The sequence below is a fragment of the Schistocerca cancellata genome, chromosome 1 (assembly GCF_023864275.1).
Source record: "Schistocerca cancellata isolate TAMUIC-IGC-003103 chromosome 1, iqSchCanc2.1, whole genome shotgun sequence".
NCBI lineage: Eukaryota > Metazoa > Arthropoda > Insecta > Orthoptera > Acrididae > Schistocerca > Schistocerca cancellata.
In genome coordinates this window covers 256,799,194-256,821,033 of record NC_064626.1, presented here as the reverse complement: position 1 = coordinate 256,821,033, position 21,840 = coordinate 256,799,194, and the positions used below count along the sequence as shown (strand labels likewise).

The following is a 21,840-nucleotide window of genomic DNA, read 5'->3' as shown; positions in this document are numbered from 1 at the left end:
GGCAACGAGGTGGTGTTCCAGCCTAAAAACTGATAAAATTCTGGTCCTACATCAAATCAATTAAGTGGGTTGAAGGCTTCTATACAGTCATGCATTGATCAGTCTTGTGTAGCAATAGGAGACAGCAACAGGAAAGCTGATGTTTTAAATGTTGTATTTAAAAATATTTCTGCAGAAGAAGCACATAGACATACCAACATTTAACCGTTGCACAGACTCCTGTACAGGAGTCATAGAAACAGACCTCCCTGGCATTCAGATGCAAGTGCTGGACAATAATGGGCCAAGTCTGAATGGATGCCAATTAGGTTTTACTGGGAGTACTCTTTGGCACTTACCCCACGACACAGCTTGCACCTACTGTGAATACCTAATCCAGCACAAAGTGCCAAGCTACTGGCAAAAGGTGCAAATGACTCGTGTATAAGAAGGGTAAAAGAAGGACCCACAAAATCACAGACCAATATCCTAAACATTGTTTCACAGCAAAACTCTTGAGCATATCCTAAATTCAAATACAATAAATTTCCTTCGTGAGGCAAAAAAGGAACTGTCCACAAATTACTCAAACGAAACTCATCTGCCCCTTTACTCACATAGTACCCCGCAAACTACGGATGAAGGGCAACAGGCAGATTCCATAGTACTACATTTGCGGAAAACATTTAAGACAGTGCTCCACTACAGACTGTTGAAGGTCTGATCATACAGACTAGGTTCCTGCACATGTCAAAAGTAACAGAACCCAGTATGTTGTCCTGGATGGCAAGTGTTCATTAAAGACAAAGGTATTGACAGGAGTACCCCAGGTAAGTGTCGCTTGACTGGTCATTTCCTACACACACTAACCATCTGACAGATAGGGTGAGCAATAATCTGCAACTGTTTGCTGAGATGCTGTCGTGCATGGCATACTTTCCTCATTGAGCAGCTGTAGTAGGATACAAGATGACTTACCATTTCTCTCTGGTGTAATTAATGGCAGCTTGTGCTAAATTTAGAAAAAACTGAGTTAACGTAGAGGAGTATGAAAAACAACCCTGTAAAACCCACATAAGGTATTGGTGATGTGCTGCTTGACAGTGATCATTAAATACCTAGGCATAACGTTGTGGTGCAATACGAAATAGAACGAGTATGTAAGGTCGGCAGCAGGTAAGGCACATGGTCGACTTCAGTTTACTGCATCAATTTTAGGAAAGAAGCTTATCTATACTGGACAGCACATATAGAGCACTACTGTGACCCATTCTCGAGTACTACTGAAGTGTTCGGCATCCCAACCAGGTCAGATTAAAGGGAGACACTGAGCATTTCAAACTCCTTTGAGAGTTTGGAGAAAAGAAGACATACTTTTCATGAAACACTGTTGAGAAAATTTAGAGAACAGGCGCTTGCAACTGACTAAAAAAAATTCTACTGCTGCCAACATACATTACATGTAAGGTCCGCAAAAACAAGGTGAGAGAAATTTGGGATTGTATGGAGTCATATAAGCAGTCTTTTCCCTCACTCCATCTACAATCGAAACAACAACAATTACATATACAGAGTGGGGAAAAATTGTGTCATGAAATTTTAACCCTGGATAGCTGATTTCAGTAGGAACCAAAATTACTAATGTTGTGTAGGTCAACAATGCACCATTTTTAAACTATGGAAACTTGGCGCCATGCACTCCGATTGGCTGCGGGATTGCCCTGTTGCCATTCGTCGGTTGATGGGCAGCGCTATGGTTGATGGTTCACATATACAAATGTCTCTCGCCCCATCACTGCCCCAACGTGATACGCACACATGTGGAATAGGTCTTGCTGTTTGTCTCCACCAAACGTCAGAGACATTCACACGTAAGCTTCCCTTCGGAATACACACACGTCACCTGCAATTTAATAATATCGTAAGCACGATGGCACAGTATTCATTTGAAGAACAACGAGGTACGGTTTTTTGCTTATGGATTAGCCAATGGTAATGCGCATGAGGCTCGACGGTTGTATGGAGAACGGTATCCAGCAAGACGGCACCCACACCTGCAAATGTTTACAGCATTTCACCAGCGACATGGTGAAACTGGTTCATTAGCAGGGTGTCAAGGTGATGCTGGAAAACTTCGAACACAACAGGATGCTGCATCTGAAGAGAGTGTTCTCGAACGCTCCGAGAAAGCACCTACGAAAAGTACTCAAGTGGTTGGACACGACATGGGTCACTCATCATGTTAGTGTGGGAGGTTTTGAGGGATGACAGCCAGCATCCATTTAGTTTCCACCCTGTCCAAGACCTAAATCCTGTGGCAGACTACGAACACAGGCTAGGATTTTGCTGGCAGTTTCTGCGGTATGTTGCACAAGATCCCAACTTACGCACCATTGTGTTGTTTACCAACGAGTACACCTTACATCAAGATGGCCTTTACAACACTCGAAATGTTCATTACTGGGCAAGCGTAAATCATCACGTCATATACATCCATGGGCACCAGGAATGATTTACACTCAACATTTGGGCAGACAACCAGGAACAATTTACGCTCAACATTTGGGCACGCAATGTGGGTGACCATCTGACTGGGCCAATCCAGTCTACATCCTCAACTTACCGGGGCAAATTATCTTCACTTTTTGCAAGAAACTCTAACCGATCTGCTGGAAGATGTTCTCCTGGACATACAGCTACGCATGTGGTTGCAGCACGATGGGGCGCCCGCACGTAACAGTCGTGCTGTGTGTTGATATTGAAATTAACTCTTCGAAGACAGGTTAATTGGCAGAGATGCTCGTAGGACATGGCCCCCATGATAAACAGGCCTCACACCACCAGAATTTTTCCTGTGGGGATTCTTCACGGTTCTAGCTCACCCACCTGGATGCGAACCAACTAGAAATTAAGAGGAATTAATGGATTGAATTCAATATGCCACCAATCACATCAGGGCAATGCCAGGAATCTTTGAAAGAATTCGTCAAAACATTATTCAATGTTACCAAGCTTACGTCGTGTCAGAAGGTCACCAGTTTGAGCACCTGTTTTAAGTAAATAATGTCCTAGCTACAAAAAAGGCCCATTTCAAGGCCGACACAATTTGTAAACAACTTTATGTACAAGAACTAACAACTGTTGACAGGTTTGTTCCCAGAACATCTTACCATGAAACTACAATAGATGTGTCGGGACACTGGTAGGTTCACCCCCGGGCCCCCAGAGTGGAAGGGTGACACACTACCATCAAGCGTGCGGGTCACCTTGGACACATCACTATCTCCAGCAGACAAAGCCTTTGTGGTCATGCATTGTCCAGAGCAGCCAGCAACAGGGCAATCCCGCGGCCAATCAGAGCACATGGTGCAAAGTTTCCATAGTTTAAAAACTGTGCGTTGTCAATCCACACTACATCAGTTCGACGCGAAAGTCGCCGAAGTGGCGTCAAATCGAAAGACTTGCACCAGGCGAACGGTCTACCCGACGGGAGGCCCTCGTCACACGACATTTCATTTTTACTACATCAGTAATTTTGGTTCCTACTGGCATCAGCCATCCAGGTTTAAAATTTGGTGACAATTTTTCTCTGTCCTGTAGACGAGGAATTAGTGTGGCATTCATGCTTTTTTGGACGTGCATGAGGTAAATGTGGAAACATGAAGAGTGGCGACATTATTACCAAATGTGTCCAAACAAGAACCAACATGCTGTTATTCTTTTCTTGGCTGCTGCAGGACAAACACTGATAACACATACACGGGAACCTGAAAAATGTGTTGAGGCAGCACGTCTGTCAAAAACCACCACTGTGGAATGGTATGCCAAGTTCCACGCTTCATAATAATGCACATCGTCATACTGCAAATGTCATATACAGGAATTACAATAACTTAAGTGGGAGGCATTCAAGCACCCCGCACTTTAGTGATGATCTCTCCTCATGCAATTATGTTTTATGCAATTATGTTTTATGCAATTATGTTTTATGCAATTATGTTTTATGCAATTATGTTTTATGCAATTATGTTTTCAATTCCTTAATAAAGGCCTTGAAGCGTTAAAAATTCCTGTCAGATGAGGACGTGCAGCAGGCATTTGCGGACTACTTCACACAGCAGGACATGGTGTTACACCTACCAAATATCTACAACCTGGTGCAGCAGTGGGATGATTGCCTGAATGCTCAAGGAAATATTGCCCGACTGGTTTATCGATTCTGGACTGTACAGTCTTGAAATGGAAAGTTTTCGATCATTCCTTACAATAGGACAAATTCCTTGTCAACTGGAATATTCCCGTGCATCTTAAATGGTGACAGTCACTCCCACATATTTAAAAAAATGTACTGGTAGCCAGGATATTAAATAGAAAAAAATAAACTGCAAATACAAAAGGTCATATCAGGCCAGTAACCAAAGGTTGTAAAGATATTAATGAATACTGATGAACAGCAGATAAGAATACGCTGACACAGGGTGATGCAAAACATCTCTGTGGTAGTACATAATTAAAGGTGGGACATGGAGATCTAAAACAAATGCTGATTTGAATTTCTCCATACCAGATACTTATATTGTAAGGTCAATAAAAAGTACAAGAATAGCTTGGAGATTCAATAAAAAGTAGAAGCATAATTTTTAGATTGAGTATGTTCTTTCACTGACGTGACTGAAGTCATGGGATACCTCCTAACATCGTGTCAGACCACCTACTGCTCTGCATAGCACAGCAACTTGAAATGGCATCAACTCAAGACACTGGAAGTCCCCTGCAGAAATATTGAGCCATACTACCTCTACAGCCATCACCAGTTGCTAAAGTGATGCCAGTGCAGGATTTTGTGCATGAACTGTCCTCTCGATTATGTTCCATAAATGTTTGATGAGATTGATGTCTGGCAATCTGGGCGGCCAAACCATTTGCTCGAATTGTCCAGAACATTCTTTGAGCCAATTTTGGTCTCCAAGTAGCCAAATATAACCATTTCCAGTCAATGATCAGTTCAGTTGGACCAGAGAAAACAGTCTCTTCTGTGTAAACACAGCCCACATCATTACGAAGCCACCATCAGCTGGTGCAGTGGGTCCATGGCTTAATGGGGTCTGCACCACACTCAAACCCTACCATCAGCTCTTACCAACTGAAATCTGAACTCATATGATCAGACCAGGGTTTTCCAGTCCTGTAGGGTCCAACCAATATGGCCATAAGTCCAGGAGGCACTGCAGGCAATGGCATGTTATTAGAAAGCACTCGCATCAACTGTTTGCTGTCATAGCTCTTTAACACCAAATTTTGCTGCACTGTCCTAACAGATACTTTGTCGTATGTCCCACATTAATTTCTGTAGTTATTTCAAGCAGTGCTGCTTGTCCGTTAGCAATGATAACTCTGCGTAAATGTTGCTGATCTCTATCATTAAGTGGCGGTCGTCGGCCACTGCATTGTCCTATTGAATTACCTAAGATTTCCACAACGGAATATCCCATGCGTCTAGCTCGAACTGTCATTCCACATTCAAAGGCTGTTAATTCGTGTTGTGTGACCATAGTAGCCTCAGAAACCTTTTCATATGAATCAACTGAATATAAATGACAGCTCTGTCAACACAGAGCCCTTACGTACACAGTACTACTGCCATCTGAAATAAGTGCGTATCACTACCCCTTTACTTTTGTCACCTTTTTATAGACTGGATGGACAATAAATGACAAAACAGTTTATGAATGGAAGCCAACCAGAAGAAGGCAAGCAAAAGACAAAACAGTGGACAGACAATGTTGCAGAGGTTACTGAAACTCTTAACTTGACTAAAAGAAGGGATCAGTTGATAGGGGGCATTCTGAGACACTAAGGGATCACCACTTTAGTACTAGGTGTATAGGGGGGATGGGGAAAGCTGTGAAAGTCTTGAGCAAGATTAGGAGATCAACACAGTAAGCAGGTTCAGAAGAATGCAGGTTGCAGTAATTATTCAGAGATGAAGGAGGTTACACAGGTAATTAGTATGGAGAGCTACATTGAACTGGAGAGAATACTAAGACACAGGATGGTGATAGAGATAACTCATGTAGGGGCTAGACCCATACAGAATTTTGATGTCATGAGACTTCAAACGTAATTATGTCTGCCACTGGCAAAAAATTTCTGAAAGGTGGAGGTAACTTTCAAACTATATTGGAACAAGAAACATAAGGATCACTAGTTACAAATAAAATTATTCCAACTCACCTGCAGGTTTTCTAGAAGATACTTCCAAGAAAGATTCCGAAGATTCTGTAATTACTTCAGTACCATCAGGAGCTTGACCTTTAAGTCTCATGGAAGCACGGCGTGGCCTGCAATACAAATTGTGACCAACACTGACGAAAACACACAAATGTCAAACAATAAATTAATTTCTTTCCACAAACAATTTTATTATAATAGGTATAAAAGTTATTGTGTCCTACAAATTCTGGTAGAAACATGGTGACAGAAGCAGATGGATAAGGCTGATGGTACATCTCCTTAGTGACCTATCACACTCCTCAGCAACGAACTGTTTTTCTCCCAATGTTAATACCAAGTGAAAAAATTGGCTTTTTCTGCATCATTTAGTGAGCTTCCACACACATTATGCTCTCCACATTCAACCACATACTTCTTTCCACATTCAACCATGTACTTCTGATCAGGTCAATTTTCTTAAAAGCCATTACTTGATGATGATGATGATGACGATGATGACGGTGATGATTGGTTCGTGGAGCACACAACCGCACAGTTATCAGTGCCTAGACAAATTCACAACCTTTGCGCAGTCCAAACTCGCCACTTTCAGAAATGATGATGAAATGATGAGGACAACACAAACACCCAGTCATCTGGAGACAGGTGAAAATATTATCCTAGAGTTACACTCTTCAGATTATCTGGATACATTCTTATTACCTACCTTGACCGTGGGCTGGATTTCAGACAATACTTAAATGGTAAGAACTCTGATATATATTCATTAATTCATTCAGTATGTTCTAGAGACCCCATCACGAGATAGGACCTTCAGGGACATAGAACAAAAAGTTAAATGAACAAAACACAAGACAAATAATATAAACTTATTCTGTACACTGTATTAACAAGTAACTATCACTATACTGTTTATTGCTATCCCCGTTTACGTCAGTTAAATTTACACAAGTAAATCAGAAAGAAAGCTGCCACTTTGGGAAAACCTGCTGCCTTCTCATCAGCTGCTGTTTATTTCCTACTGGTAGCTAATTTACTTTAATACATTAGTATTTCTCAATGAGAAACGTTACCCAGAACAGTGAAGACTGTCCTATTCAAAGTACCATTACCACACATCATGCTGGGTCACAAGTATACCACTACTTGCCATTGTACTGCAATTGTGTACATCAGAGTTCAGTTCAAATTAATTTTTAATGTTAGTAACAAAAACTGGTAAGTAGTAAATATATTGAAAAGTGAGTAAGAATTCCAAACACCTTGCCTTTAAGACACTTCAAGATTTAGAATTATCTTGTCTAGATGACGACGACAATGACGATTTGAGGTGAGGTGTGCTCAACATCGTTAGTCTCCTTAATACTCTTACTGTTGTCTTCTGCTAAATAAACACATTTGTCACTGAGTGCACCACTGCTGATCTTGTTCAACACATTATTTACGTACCGTAAAGAGTTATGAAGGCGATCGCTAAGGATTTTTGCTACCAAATGTTTTCTGTGAATAACACAATGTATGGCTACTATGTCTGGTGCTGCTTTTTACAAATCTAAAATTAGCTTATGGAATCATACTCCAGTGTAGTAACAAGTATAGACAATTGTACAATATTTCACAGAAGAGTATCTTTCTTTAAAGTAGTCTTCTGATGCATATCGGTTTCCAATTTTGTGGTAAATAACAGTGCCTGACAAATATTTTCTTTTATGAAATGCACTCAAGCAACAAGTAAACAATCGTTATTTCAAAATACTGATTCATCAACCTGCAAAAAAAGCTCTAATCTTTAAAAGAAAAAAAAGATAGATAAATAATGCTAGTGTGTTCTTAACCTCCAACATTTCATCAATTCGTCTCTGTATTTTGCTATTGCTCAATGGGACTTTCTTAATTTTTTTTGCCTCCCAAACTTTGATATAATCGAATTCTTGCCATACCCATCCCAGCATGGCATCATCGACTGTGGCAGTTGCTTCCCATATTCTCTCCCGGAGCTGTGCTCCATCACATGACGAGTGAAATCTGGTGATAGAGGAGGCCATTTCATGAAACAGCTGTCCCATTCTGTAGCACAGCCGACCCATCGATGCTTCAGCTCCAGGTACCCATGAACTTCACCATGAAAATTTGGTGCAGCCCCATCCTGCTGGAAGATGAACGGAGAGTCCGATTGCATTTGAGGCATCAGCAATTGCTGCAACATGTCCAAGTATTAATATCTAGTGACCGTGCTCTCTGTGAATAAGAATGGCCCGTACAGTTTTTGACGTGACAAGAGACAAGAAACATTTACCTTCGGGGAATCACATTCACATTCAATGCATCTGTGTGGATGCTTTGTACCCCAGATTCGACTGTTATGCTTGTTCACTTTACCATTAGTGTGAAAAGGGGCTTCGTCACTAAAAATTAAGCCATCCCCATCCTCATTTAATTGTTGCAACTTCAAACTACTCAAAACGCTTGTCTTTGTCATAGTCATTGAGCTTCTGCACTAGCTCCAATTTGAATTCCTTCTGTTGCAGGACTTTCCATGCTGTCATTGCAGCCATTTCGAGTTCACAGGATGCACAAATTTCTTTGGACTCCTTATGAATGTCTCTCTTACACACTCCACATTCACTTCACTCACACTGGAATGTCCGCTTCTCTTTGACACACACAACCAACTCATCATAGCGAATTTGTTGTTCCAGTGGTAAACGGCCTTCCTTGTTGGTGATTTCTTACCATACTTGGTTCTAAACATCCGTTGAACAGCTGTAGCACACTTGTTTTTGTTGAACTCCAACACACAGAAAGCTCACTCCGGACCTGAACTCGCCATGTTTGCGACTACCGCTAACTATTGGCAAATTCCCAAACTTTCAGGGTTTCTCTTCAAAATGTGTGTATATACAGGGTGAGTCACCTAACGTTACCGCCGTAAACCACATCAAATACTGACGAATCGATTCCACAGACCGAATGTGAGGAGAGGGGCTAGTGTAATTGGTTAATACAAACCATAAAAAAATGCACGGAAGTATGTTTTTAACACAAACCTACGTTTTTTTTAATGGAACCCCGTTAGTTTTGTTAGCACATCTGAACATATAAACAAATACATAATCAGTGCAGTTAGTTGCATTGTAAAATGTTAATTACATCCGGAGATATTGTAACCTAAAGCTGACGCTTGAGTACCACTCCTCCGCTGTTCGATCGTGTGTATCAGAGAGCACCGAATTACGTAGGGATCCAAAGGGAATGGTGATGGACCTTAGGTACAGAAGAGATTGGAACAGCACATTACGTCCACATGCTAACACCTTTTTATTGGTCTTTTTCACTGATGCACATGTACATTACCATGAGGGGTGAGGTAAACATACACACGTGGTTTCCATTTTCAATTATGAAGTGGAATAGAGTGTGTCCCACTGGAAACACGTCGACGTATGTGGTATCAGCATGATGGTGCACCTGCACATTCCGCAATTAACACTAGGCTGACCCTTGACAGGATGTTCGATGGGCGTTTCATAGGACGTGGAGGACGCGTAAATTGGCCAGCCCATTCTCCTGATCTTACACCTCTGGACTTCTTTCTGTGGGGTACGTTAAAGGAGAATGTGTACCGTGATGTGCCTACAACCACAGAGGATATGAAACAACGTATTGTGGCAGCCTGCGGCGACATTACACCAGATGTACTGCGGCGTGTATGACATTCATTACGACAGAGATTGCAATTGTGTGCGGCAAATGATGGCCACCACATTGAACGTCTATTGGCCTGACATGTTGGGACACACTATTCTACTCCATAATTGAAAACGGAAACCACGTGTGTACATGTACCTCACCCCTCTTGGTAATGTACAATTGCGTCAGTGAGAAAGACCAATAAAAAGGTGTTAGCATATGTACGTAATGTGCTGTTCCAGTCTCTTCTGTACCTAAGGTCCATCACCGTTCCCTTTGGATCCCTACGTAATTCGGTGCTCTCCAATACACACGATCGAACAGCAGAGGAGTGGCATTCAAGTGTCAACTTTAGGTTACAATATCTCCGGATGTAATTAACATTTTACAATGCAACAAACAGCACTGATTACGTATTTGTTTATATGTTCAGATGTGCTAACAAAACTAACGGGGTTCCATTTTTTAAAAAATGTAGGTTTGTGTTAAAAAACATACTTCCGTGCTTTTTTTTATGGTTTGTATTAACCAATTACACTAGCCCCTTTCCTCACGTTCGGTCTGTGGGATCTATTCGTCAGTATTTGATGTGGTTTACGAAATATATACAGCGGTAATGTTAGGTGACTCATATATATATATCACACAATTTTTTTTGTCTTTCACATGCACAAAATGATAACTACTTACAAGATTTAAAGATACAAGATGGAATGGTGGAGTACAGAATACCAGTCAGCACAAATGGATTTTTTTCCTAGCTATTACTTAGTTATGGCAATAATATTCCAACTTTCAAAGCAACACTTTCTGAAGTCCCATTTAAATAACCTATTCTTCAAAATGTCTTTTTTGCCAATAGTGCTGATTATCATGAATATAAATTCACAAACTTGGGCATCAGAATACAAGAAAGCAATGCCAGTAGAGAAAACAGTGCAAAATCTTGAGGAATAATTCGCAGTGGTATCCATACGACCATTAGGTATTTAAATTCCATGCTGATAAACCATACTTTAGAGGAGCCATAAGAACAACAACTTAATTCATATCAAATGAAATACTTTTGTAAGTCACGTATGGATTATTTTTTAAATTTTTTAAAAATTTTGTGGTGATTCAATAGATGACACATTAAGTCTGCAATTTTCAAAACATAAGCAATCAGTATTTTACTATTTTTCTGTTATTTCATGTATCAAATTCCATACAAGGCAGGCTACTTTTATTTTTATCTGAAAGCTTAACACACAAAAAATTATATTCATATATTCCACATATTCTAACCTTAGCTGTCCACTGTTTGATTAAATTATAATCCATATAAATGTGTGTTCCATTCTATAACACAGCACATTCTCAAATAATTTCTATACGATCGGAAAGAATGAAGTAGGTCTCTAATTAGAGACTCGTCTCCAGTTTTCTATATTATTGTTATACAGTATGAGGTCTGCTCACAAAATTTTGGAACTTTCTCCACAAAATTTTTACACTTCCCTTTTACTCCTTTGGAATACTCTCCTCCGCAATTGATATACCATTCCCAACACCGTTTCCACTTCTGTAAGCAGTCCTGATACACCTCTTCTATATCTACATCCATATTCCGCAATCCACCATACGGTGCGTGGTGGAGGGTACCTTGTACCACAACTAGCATCTTCTCTCCCTGTTCCACTCCCAAACAGAACGAGAGAAAAATGACTGCCTATATGCCTCTGTACTAGCCCTAATCTCTCTTATCTTATCTTTGTGGTCTTTCCGCGGAATATAAGTTGGTGGCAGTAAAATTGTTCTGCATTCAGCCTCAAATGCTGGTTCTCTAAATTTTCTCAGTAGCGATTCACTAAAAGAATGCCTCCTTTTCTCTAGAGACTCCCACCCGAGTTCCTGAAGCATTTCCGTAACACTCGCATGAAGATCAAACCTACCAGTAACAAGTCTAGCAGCCCGCCTCTGAATTGCTTCTATGTCCTCCCTCAATCCGACCTGATAGCGATCCCAAACGCTCGAGCAGTACTCAAGAACAGATTGTATTAGTGTTTTATATGCTGTCTCCTTTACAGATGAACCACATCTTCCCAAAATTCTACCAATGAACCGAAGACTATCCACCTGCCCCACAACTGCCATTGCATGCTTGTCCAACTTCATATCGCTCTGCAATGTTACGCTCAAATATTTAATCGACTGTGTCAAGCGCTACACTACTAATGGAGTATTCAAACATTAGGGGATTCTTTTTCCTATTCATCTGCATTAATGTACATTTATCTATATTTAGAGTTAGCTGCCATTCTTTACACCAATCACAAACCCTGTCCAAGTCATCTTGTATCCTCCTACAGTCACTCAACGACGACACCTCCCCATACATCACAGCATCATCAGCGAACAGCCGCACATTGCTATCCACCCTATCCAAAACATCATTTATGTAGATAGAAAACAACAGCGGACCTAACACACTTCCCTGGGGCACTCCAGATGATACCCTCACCTCCGATGAACACTCACCATCGAGGACAACGTACTGGGTATTATTACTTAAAAAGCGCGAAGGCCATCTGCAAATTTTCTTTTATTTCTTCTATCTTTGTAAATCTTCATCCTTTCAATGGGGTTTTCAACTTTTGAAATAAAAAAAATAAAAAAAGTCCACAGGGACCACATCTGGAGTGTACAGAGGATGAAGCAGCACTGTGAATTTGTTTTTTGTGCTACAGTCATGCACCAACTGGGATGAATGTGATGGTGCATTATTGTGATGCAAGAGCCATCAATTGTCTTGCCACATTTCAGACCATTTCCTTCTAACATTGCAACATGTCCCTATAGTACCATCAATTAACAGTTTGCCCCTGTGGAATGAATTCATGATGAACTAATCCTTCAAAGTCAAAGAAAACTATCAGCTTGGCTCTCACATTTGACCTGACCTGATGAGCTTAATTTGGTCTTGGGGAACCTTTCCCAACCCACTGTGAAGACTGAACCTTGGTTTCAGCATCATAACAGTAGACCCATGTCTCATCACCAGTTACGATTCTCTTAAGGAACATCTGATTCTCTATTGCACGATCCAAAAGCTCTTCACAGATTGCGAGGCAAAGGTTGGTTGGTTGGTTTGTGCGATTAAAGGGTCCGGACTGCTACGGTCATCGGCCCCCTTTTCCAAAATCTAAAAACAACCACACAGAATAAAAACGAACAATGGACATGACAACAGACGACATAGGACAACAAAGACGTAGACTGAGAAGAGACAAAAGGAATTAAAATCACACAAGGCCAAAGGCCAAAAGCAACACAAAAAAGACAAACACCTAAATTAAGTGATAAAAGCCCCCTGCCCAAATAAAATGCAAAACTAAGCCTGCCATAGCAGAGTCATCAGTTAAAAGGGCAGGGAGCATATGAGGCAGCGCAGACATCTGCCTGAGCACAGTTAAAAGTGGACAGGCCAACAAAATGTGGACAACCATCAAAGCCGACCCGCAGCGACATAGAGGTGGGTCCGCATGGCGTAGTAAATGGCTGTGTGTCAAGTGGGTGTGGCCAATGCGGAGCCGACAAAGGACTACTGAGTCCCTGCGAGTGGCTCACATGGGCGACCGCCACACATCCGTCATCTCCTTGATAGGACGGAGTTTATTTGGTGTGGTCAGGTTGCGCCATTCAGTATCCCAAAGTTCGAAAATTTTGCGGCGTAAGATTGCTCGCAAATCAGTCACTGGGAAGCCAATGTCCAGAGATGGTTTACTGGTGGCCTCTTTCCCTAGGCAGTCAATATTTTCATTGTCGGGTATCCCAACATGGCCTGGGGTCCACACAAAGACCACAGAGCGGCCGCAATTGGCAAGAGTATGGAGGGACTCCTGGGTAGCTAGAACCAGATGAGAGTGAGGGAAACACTGGTCGATAGCTCGTAAACCACTCACTCAGGGAGTCGCTACAGATAACGAAGGACTCGCCTGAGCAGGAGGGGATATACTCTAGGGCACGAAAGATGGCAACCAGCTCAGCAGTGAAAACGCTGCAGCCAGCCGGCAATGAATATTGTTCTTAATGGTCCCCTAGAGTCAGAGCATAACCGACACGACCAGCAACCATCAAACCATCAGTGTAAACAATGCCAGAGCCCTGATACGTGGCAAGACTGGAACAAAAGCGGCGGCGGAAGGCCTCCGGAGGGACTGAGTCCTTCGGGCCCTGTGCCAATTCGAGCTGAAGGCAAGGGCGAGGCACGCACCACGGGGGTGTACGCAGAGGGGCCCGGAAAGGAGGTGGAAGGGGAAAAACCTCAAGCCCTGAGAAAAGCTCTCTGACACGGACCGCGATCATACAACCCAACCGGGCCCAACGTTCTGGGAGATGGATGACTGACCGAGGGGATAGGAGACGATAATTAGGAAGCCCGAGCAAGCTACAAACGTGCAGCATAAGCGGCCAGTAAACGTCGGCGCTGTAACTGCAGTGGAGGGCACCTGCCTCCACAAGTAAGCTGTTCACAGGGCTGGTCCGGAAAGTACTAGTGGTAAGTCTGATTCCACTGTGAAGGATTGGGCCCAGGACCCGCAACGCAGATGGGGATGCTGAACCATAAGCCAGGATCCCATAATCCAGATGGGACTGGATTAATGCCTGGTAGAGCCGTAAGAGGGTAGAGCGGTCGGCGCCTCAGCTGGTGTGGCTCAAGCATCGCAGAGCATTAAGATGCTGCAACACATCTGTTTAAGCTGCCGAATATGTGGGAGCCAAGTTAACCGGGCATCAAAAACCACACCCAAAAACCGATGTGTCTCCACCACAGCAAGACGTCCACCAGCAAGATAAAGCCGCAGCTCAGGGTGAACTGTTCGTCGCCGGCAGAAATGCATAACGCAGGTCTTGGCAGCCGAAAACTGGGGAGGCAAAGGTGTTTCTGGTCTCAACTCAAGGGAGGAACTTTGTGACAACACAATGCATTCCAAGATGCTGTGTTTGGATTTAATGATATGATCCAACTGAAATGTTGGATTCTTCTGCAATCTCTTGGACAGTCAGTCTGATTGGCATGCACAATTTCATTGACGTTACTGACATGAGTATCACTGGTAGATATCGAAGGTCGCCCTGAACGTGGGTCATTTTTAACTTCCATCCGGCCATTTTTAAACCATCTGAACCATTCACAACACTGAGTATGGCTTAAGCACTCCTCACCATAGGCTTCCTGCATCATTTGGTGTGTCTCTGTGAAGGCTTTTTCGAGTTTCACACAAAATTTAATGCAGACACATTGCTCCTCAAACTCTGCCATCTCAAAATTGGCGAACTGTGAGACACAACATTCTGATCAATACAGCACTGAACAACAACTAACAGTCATACAACAATGAAACTTCCAACAGTTACACATCAAACACAGGAGTGTGCATTTCGCTCTAACAGACCACTGGTACTAAATTACGAATGTTCCGGAATTTTTTAAACAAACCTGACATTTGAGTCTGTTACGAAATTGCCCTAAGCCACGGATTGCTTGCAAAGATAAGTTAAAGATAATCATATCAGCTCAGCTCAGGATTTTAATATTCTATTTGAAATACAATCACAGCCATAAAATGCTACTTTTTTTAGAGCTGGCGAATACTGGTATCTCATTAGGAGCTGTATGTTTGAAACTGTCTTTCAGTTGTGCACTTAGTGCCTGCACAAGTAAATCTTATCCATGTATGTTTGGTTGTTTAGTAGTGAGTGCATCATTTGCTGCTACACTGAGAATTGAATTTGGTGGCCAATGATTTGGAAATGTCACCATGTCTGCCACAGCTATTTTGTGTGAGCTGTTTTATTGGGTCATATTTTTGTTTGTTTCTTAAACTACTTTGCCTTAATGTGGCAGTTTTTTAACTTTTTGAGCATTCTGCAGGATTTTTGCCTTTTGTAAGAGCAGACGGGAGGATTTTACAATAATAGTGGTTATGGAGTTTCAATTCTTGCATTACCCTGACCTGTGAATTTTGTAGAGCTCTCTCTTTCTCGCATAACATACTTTTACATCAGAAATTCTTCTTTCATCCTTGCTTTTTTCCAATTTTATACCTGTTTGTTTTAGGGAAGAACTAGGCACAGTGCTTCAGCGATATGTTTGAGAAAGAGCCAAGTTTTCTTTGTACATAGGTTCTTTATAAATTTCACACCAGCATTCTTTTCAAAATCTCTCTTCGCTCATTGTCTACAATGCTGCAAAACAATAGATTTCTTCCATGATCAGTACATAACTGTTTGAAGTTGCTTCGTTTGTTTTTGGTGACAATCATTTTTACATTTAAAGCCACTGAAGGTAATAGTACTGTAAACACAAAAGTCAATGCCCTTCACATGATGTCCTTTAATTCTCATGAGCAATATTACTGAAGCAAATCATGTACAGCTAGATGTCCTTGTTCAGTGTTATCTTAAAATCAATATTCACATTGAAACAATGACACTAAGACTGCATAACCTTATTTAATGTGTCTGTAACTACTTTATGAACTTTAAATGCATTCCACTAGTGCCCATTGAACTGTTTGTATGTTTTCCGATTGACTGTCGTAGCAGAGCATTGAAAGAGCTGTTTAGCACGAAATACATTAACATTAATAAGGCATGCATCAAGATAAATCACTGGAACTGAAGTGATTTACACATGATGTTTCAATATGCACAACAAATCATCTGAAATTTCATAACGCTTTCATTTTCCAGTATAGGTATGAGAAGTATATCCTTCTTATTGATGATCCTTCTGATGTTTTGATGGACAATACCAAACACTGTTACTTTAATACCCTTGGTTATGTTGGAGTTGCAGTATTTTGTAGTACAGGTTTTAATTTTAACTATTTATTTTGCAGCTCTGCTTTCTGGTTGAATTTATCTCCTTAAAACCAGGGAAAAACTAGAAGACATTTGGATATGATTGATAATAAATGCTTTTGACAATCAGTCACACAAGTAGCCTCTTACCTGAAGCATTCAAGTGCAGACCATGTCATGTATAGTGAGGGGCGAAGCATCGATCTTCTTAAGTGAATATTCCTCTTCCCTCCGCAATTAACAACCACCGCATTACCACCAGCCTATACAATGCATCATCATTTAGAACTTCCCTCATCACTCAGAGTGACACTAGCGTGAAGAGCATTTTCAGCATTGCGCACCTGATGTCATCTTTAAATGTACGACTCAGGTCATGGTCCAAACTACTGCCTGTAGCTCTACTATTATTGCAGTATCTTTTTCATCATCCTTCCCAAAAAGCCTAAATCATGGCTGTGCCCTGTGCTTTGATTAGAAATGCTGCCCTGATTGACAAGAAAGGGCATCATCCACAGGGGAGGAGGAAATAAAATGAAGCTTCATGGATGAGAGGATTGTGGTACTTCAATGATTACAAAATTTTGTTTAATTTAAAAAGAACTTAGCATTATGACCCCTCTTAATGGTATCACAATGCTGCTCTCTCTGACCTGGATACATTGATTATTTAGCTGGGAAGAGTATCATCAAGCCACTGTACCCTCTTTCATGGGCAGATGTACAGATCTGGAGATCCTTCCAGCAAGAGGAGTACCTCAACATCTCGTGGGCAGTTCACTGAGTCAAGTATCATTTGTAGACTAGCATGACACCACAATACTGTTGAACGAGAGATAACACACAACGATGCAGGATGTTCGTAACGTACCATATTGCTGTCTGAGTTTCCTCAGTCATTAACACTCAGTACCTGAGGTCATACCCCATGGCTCCACACACCATAACAGAAAGAGTAACACTGATGTGCCTCTCAAAACCTTGGATGAATGGGATCTCTCCCCAGGCCACCGTCATACTTGCCAATGACTGTCATCTGGGGTAGAGCAGAACCATAATGTGACTCCTTTTGTCTGTAGTCCGTGCTTCCCTGTAATGGCACTATTCCAAAAACAGTTGTTTGTGTTTCGGTGTAAACAGCAGCCTACACATCGGACAGTAGTTCTCTACTCTGGCTGCTGCTAGTACCTGATCAATGGTGCCAGAGGACACAGTGTTGCAAGGAGTCCATTACTTGCTCTCAGATGGATGGGGCATTTGTAAATGGTAACAATGTGCTTAGTGCACAATGCGGTAATTCACCTTTACGGTGGTTACACGTGATGCCCGAAACCTCAATGAGGAGTATGCCTGCTCTCATATTCCCATGCAGCCCAATTATCGGGCCTGCATCACATCCAAATGCCCCACAGATCAGGACATTGCAAGATTCTACCAGCCAACCTACTAGGCTTGGTAACAACACTACACATTAAACTAAAATCATTTACAAACCTGCTGGAGGTGTACGCAAGTACAAAGTTACACTGACCTCCAACGCTATCTTTTGGGTGCTTCGCATTTTTTGTAAAACCGTGTGGTTATCTGGTAATCATAAAGTTGTGTAGTTATCTGTTTATCACAATTGCTTCAATTCCCCAAACGAGAGATTCAGTGGTGTCATGGGACATCACTTCTAGGATTGTTTAAAAATCCTATAATGATTAAAAATTCCGTACTCCAGATTCTGGAAGGAGCAGGGTGGGCAGTGTAGCATCTCAAATGACAATAATGCTGACATTCGTTGTACCAGTTGCCATTTGTGGCTATTCAGCAGCAATCTGCACTCTTGTCCTGTATGACAATTAGCACATATGGTTAAAAAGACTTTGTTTAATGTAATGTAACACTTACAAGACTTCTAAATCTAATTACTGATAAAATAATTTGTAAATGCCCATACCATTCCACATACAAGCTATTATTACAATGAGATCGACACTCCCAAAGGCATTTTAGAGCTACTACCAGTGTATGTTTAGGCTGTTCCTAACATGGAGAACAGACAGAAAATAAAGAGAACAACATTGAGGAATTCCTAGAGAAATCTGAGAATGAAATTACGGATCTGGGAAGAATAGCGATGGGCAACTTATATGCACAGATGGGAAGGAAAGATTAGGGAAGGAAGAGGGATCTAGTATACCCAGCCATGAGGAAAATCTGAGGAAGAAAGGAAATTGATTGATTTTTGTGAAAGAAATGGTTTGACTGTGAGTAACAAGTGGTTCAGGAAGAAAAATAGCAAAAAGATAATATATGAGTGGTGATAGACAAGGAGAAAAACAGTCATTGACTAATTTCTTGTGGAAAAGCAAAATCATTGAGTTAATGGATGTAATAGTGCTCCCCAGGGAAGCTTTTGAGGGATACCACAGAGTAGCGGTGGAAAAGATGATGAAGGGTAAAATGGGAGAAATGCGGATAGAAAGAGAGAAGTGTAGAAAATAATAGATTGGAATGTACATGGAAAGTTCAGTGAGTTAGTTACATTTTAAATCCCAAGCACAAAATGTGAAAGTGTGGAAGAGGAATGGAGAAGTCCGAAGAGGCATTCGTATTTCCTGCTGATAACACCTGTGGCAGAGTGTCGAAGAGTGAAGGATAAGGATACACCATACTGAAATGAACAGGTGATGGAAGCAATAAAAAGAAAGAGGAAGGTCTGGTGTGAATAGATCACAGATACAAAGGAAGAAAGTAAAAGAGTATACCACTAAAACAAGCAAGAAAATAACAGAAGTGGAAGAAAAGAAGAAAAGTTGGAAGGAATTCATCAGAGCTGGAAAAGGATGTTAGTGGTGGTAAAAAAAAAAAAATCACTGCATAGAATTACAAGCAGTAAGAGGAAGGAAAGCACTTACTCAAAGCTGGCAAAAGGGGAAAACTGGGAGCTAATAACAAAACCAGATAAAGTAACAAAAAGATGGAAAGAGTACTTTGACAAGCTACTAAATGTGAAAAGGAATGAAAAGGAAATAGAGGTACAGCAAGAGGACCTGGGTGTGGGAGATGAGAAAGATATTACAATGTTGTCAGCAGAACTAGCACTTAGGAGAATGAAAACAGCAATAGCATCTAGGACAGGTGAAATTAGTTTGGGGATGATAAAGGCAGCTCAAACTACTGGGCTACTGTGGTTATAAATATTGCTAAGATGGACATGGACTCAAATGTGTGCCTGAAGAATAGAAAATAGAATAATAATTCCAGTATTCAAGAAAGGAGACATTAGTATGTGATACCTATTGAAAGAACACATCCATCACGAGCAGCAAACATAATGGAGAGGATACCGGAAAGAAGAGTGAAGGAAAATTTCAAAGACCAGTTAGAAGAGTAGCAGTATGGCTTCTGACATTGTAGTTTAGCAGTAGATCCAATGTTTACTATGAGACAGTTGATGGAAAGGCATTAAGGGTATGAGAAGATATGGTGCTGACATTTCTTGACTTCGTGCAGGTATTTGATAGTGTCTCCAAAAAAAAAAAAAAATGTGGGAAACTTTGGAGCGAAAGGAAGTCTGAAAACAAACAACTGAAATTTTTCAAGAGATCTATGACAAAAGCTTCCGCTATGTCCAGACCCAAGTTGGAAGAACTGATTGGTTTAGGAATGTTATAGGGCCGAGACAAGGAAATGTGGTGGCACCATTATTATTTATAGTCACAGTGGATAAAATTGAGAGAGAGAAGAGAAGCTTGTAGTGGAAGGGAGATGAAGTTATTGCTATTTGCTGCTGATAATGTGGTATGTGGAACCAACAGTTAAAATGTAGAAAAACAAGTAGGCACATTTAAAAAAGGAAAATATGGAATCAAGCAGACATCTAAAAAAATAAAAAAACATGAAATACAGACAAACACAGTCTGCTGGAGAAAAGCATGACTATGTTGGTAACCAGGAGAAAACAGAAGGCAAGGAACATAATATTTAAGGACAGGACATTGAAATTGTGGATAACTTTTAATGTCTAGAAAGTGTGATAATAGAGAATGCAATAATGGAGAAGACGTTAGCAAAGGGGTGCAATAGAGCAATGCATTTTACCAGTGTGTGAGGGGGAGGGATGTTCCAATGAAGTGTAAGTAAGTGGTGCATGAAACATACTTTACATTCAGCTGACATATCCATCACACACATGGACAATAACACGAAGAGGCAAGTAGAATCCCAGCCAGTCAATTGAAATTCCTTAGTAGTATGTTAGGGGGAAAAAAAAGAGAGACAGAGAGAGTGAGAAATGAAGATGTTAGGAACTAAACTGGTGTAGAAAAGGTGAATGAGAGAACTGAAAAGAACAGGTTAAAATTGTTTGGACATGTGAAGAGAACATAAGAATACCGCAACACTAATGGAGGCCAAGTCTGACAGCAAGCAGGAGACCTACAGCAAGATGGTCTGACTAAATTAAGACCAGTTTAAGAAGAAGGAATCTGGACTGGAACAAATCAGTTCTAGAAGAAGAATGGTGGAAAGATGGGAAAAGTGAAGAAGTAGCATGATGTCTCAGATCGGCTTGATGCTGGATAACAGGAAATAAAAACAAGTTTGTACATGAGACTTGTAAATGAGAATTATTTAGCAACAACGGTAGTAACTACCTTAATTGTTTTTAACAGAAAAAAATTGTGTAAATGAACTTAACTTACAAAAAAAAAAAAAAAACGGCGAAAGATTATTATTTACAAAAGATAATTTTTAGTATTGCTGCCGACTTAGTCCATACACTGTGTTGCTGTATTATCGTGTAACTAAGCAGTTCAATAAATAGCAACAACGTTGCGTACCTCTCTCTGGTGTACAGAATTTGTGAAAATGTTTACACTTCTTCACATTTGATTTCAATTCTCTTAATGTTCTGATAAACAAATATGACTTCTTGAAGACAATTTTTATCATAAGTTTAGTATCAGTGCTTACCTTGCCTTTTTCTAGTCTTTGTCATCATCCATCACTTTCAACTTTAAAGTTGTTTTTTTCTTTCAGTTTTCGTGCCTGCTATATTCTCATACGCCACTGTGGCCATGGTCATTAATACAAATTGCC

General features: G+C 40.9%; 1 protein-coding gene across 1 annotated transcript in view; it reads right to left on the bottom strand.

Moving 5' to 3' along the window:
• LOC126170759 (WD repeat-containing protein 76-like) overlaps nt 1-21,840 on the bottom strand; it is a 185,287-nt gene that overhangs the window by 111,332 nt on the left and 52,115 nt on the right. The window contains exon 4 of the mRNA XM_049920750.1: nt 6,214-6,320. Coding sequence (XP_049776707.1) covers nt 6,214-6,320 — 107 coding nt within the window. The remainder of the gene's footprint in view (nt 1-6,213; nt 6,321-21,840) is intronic.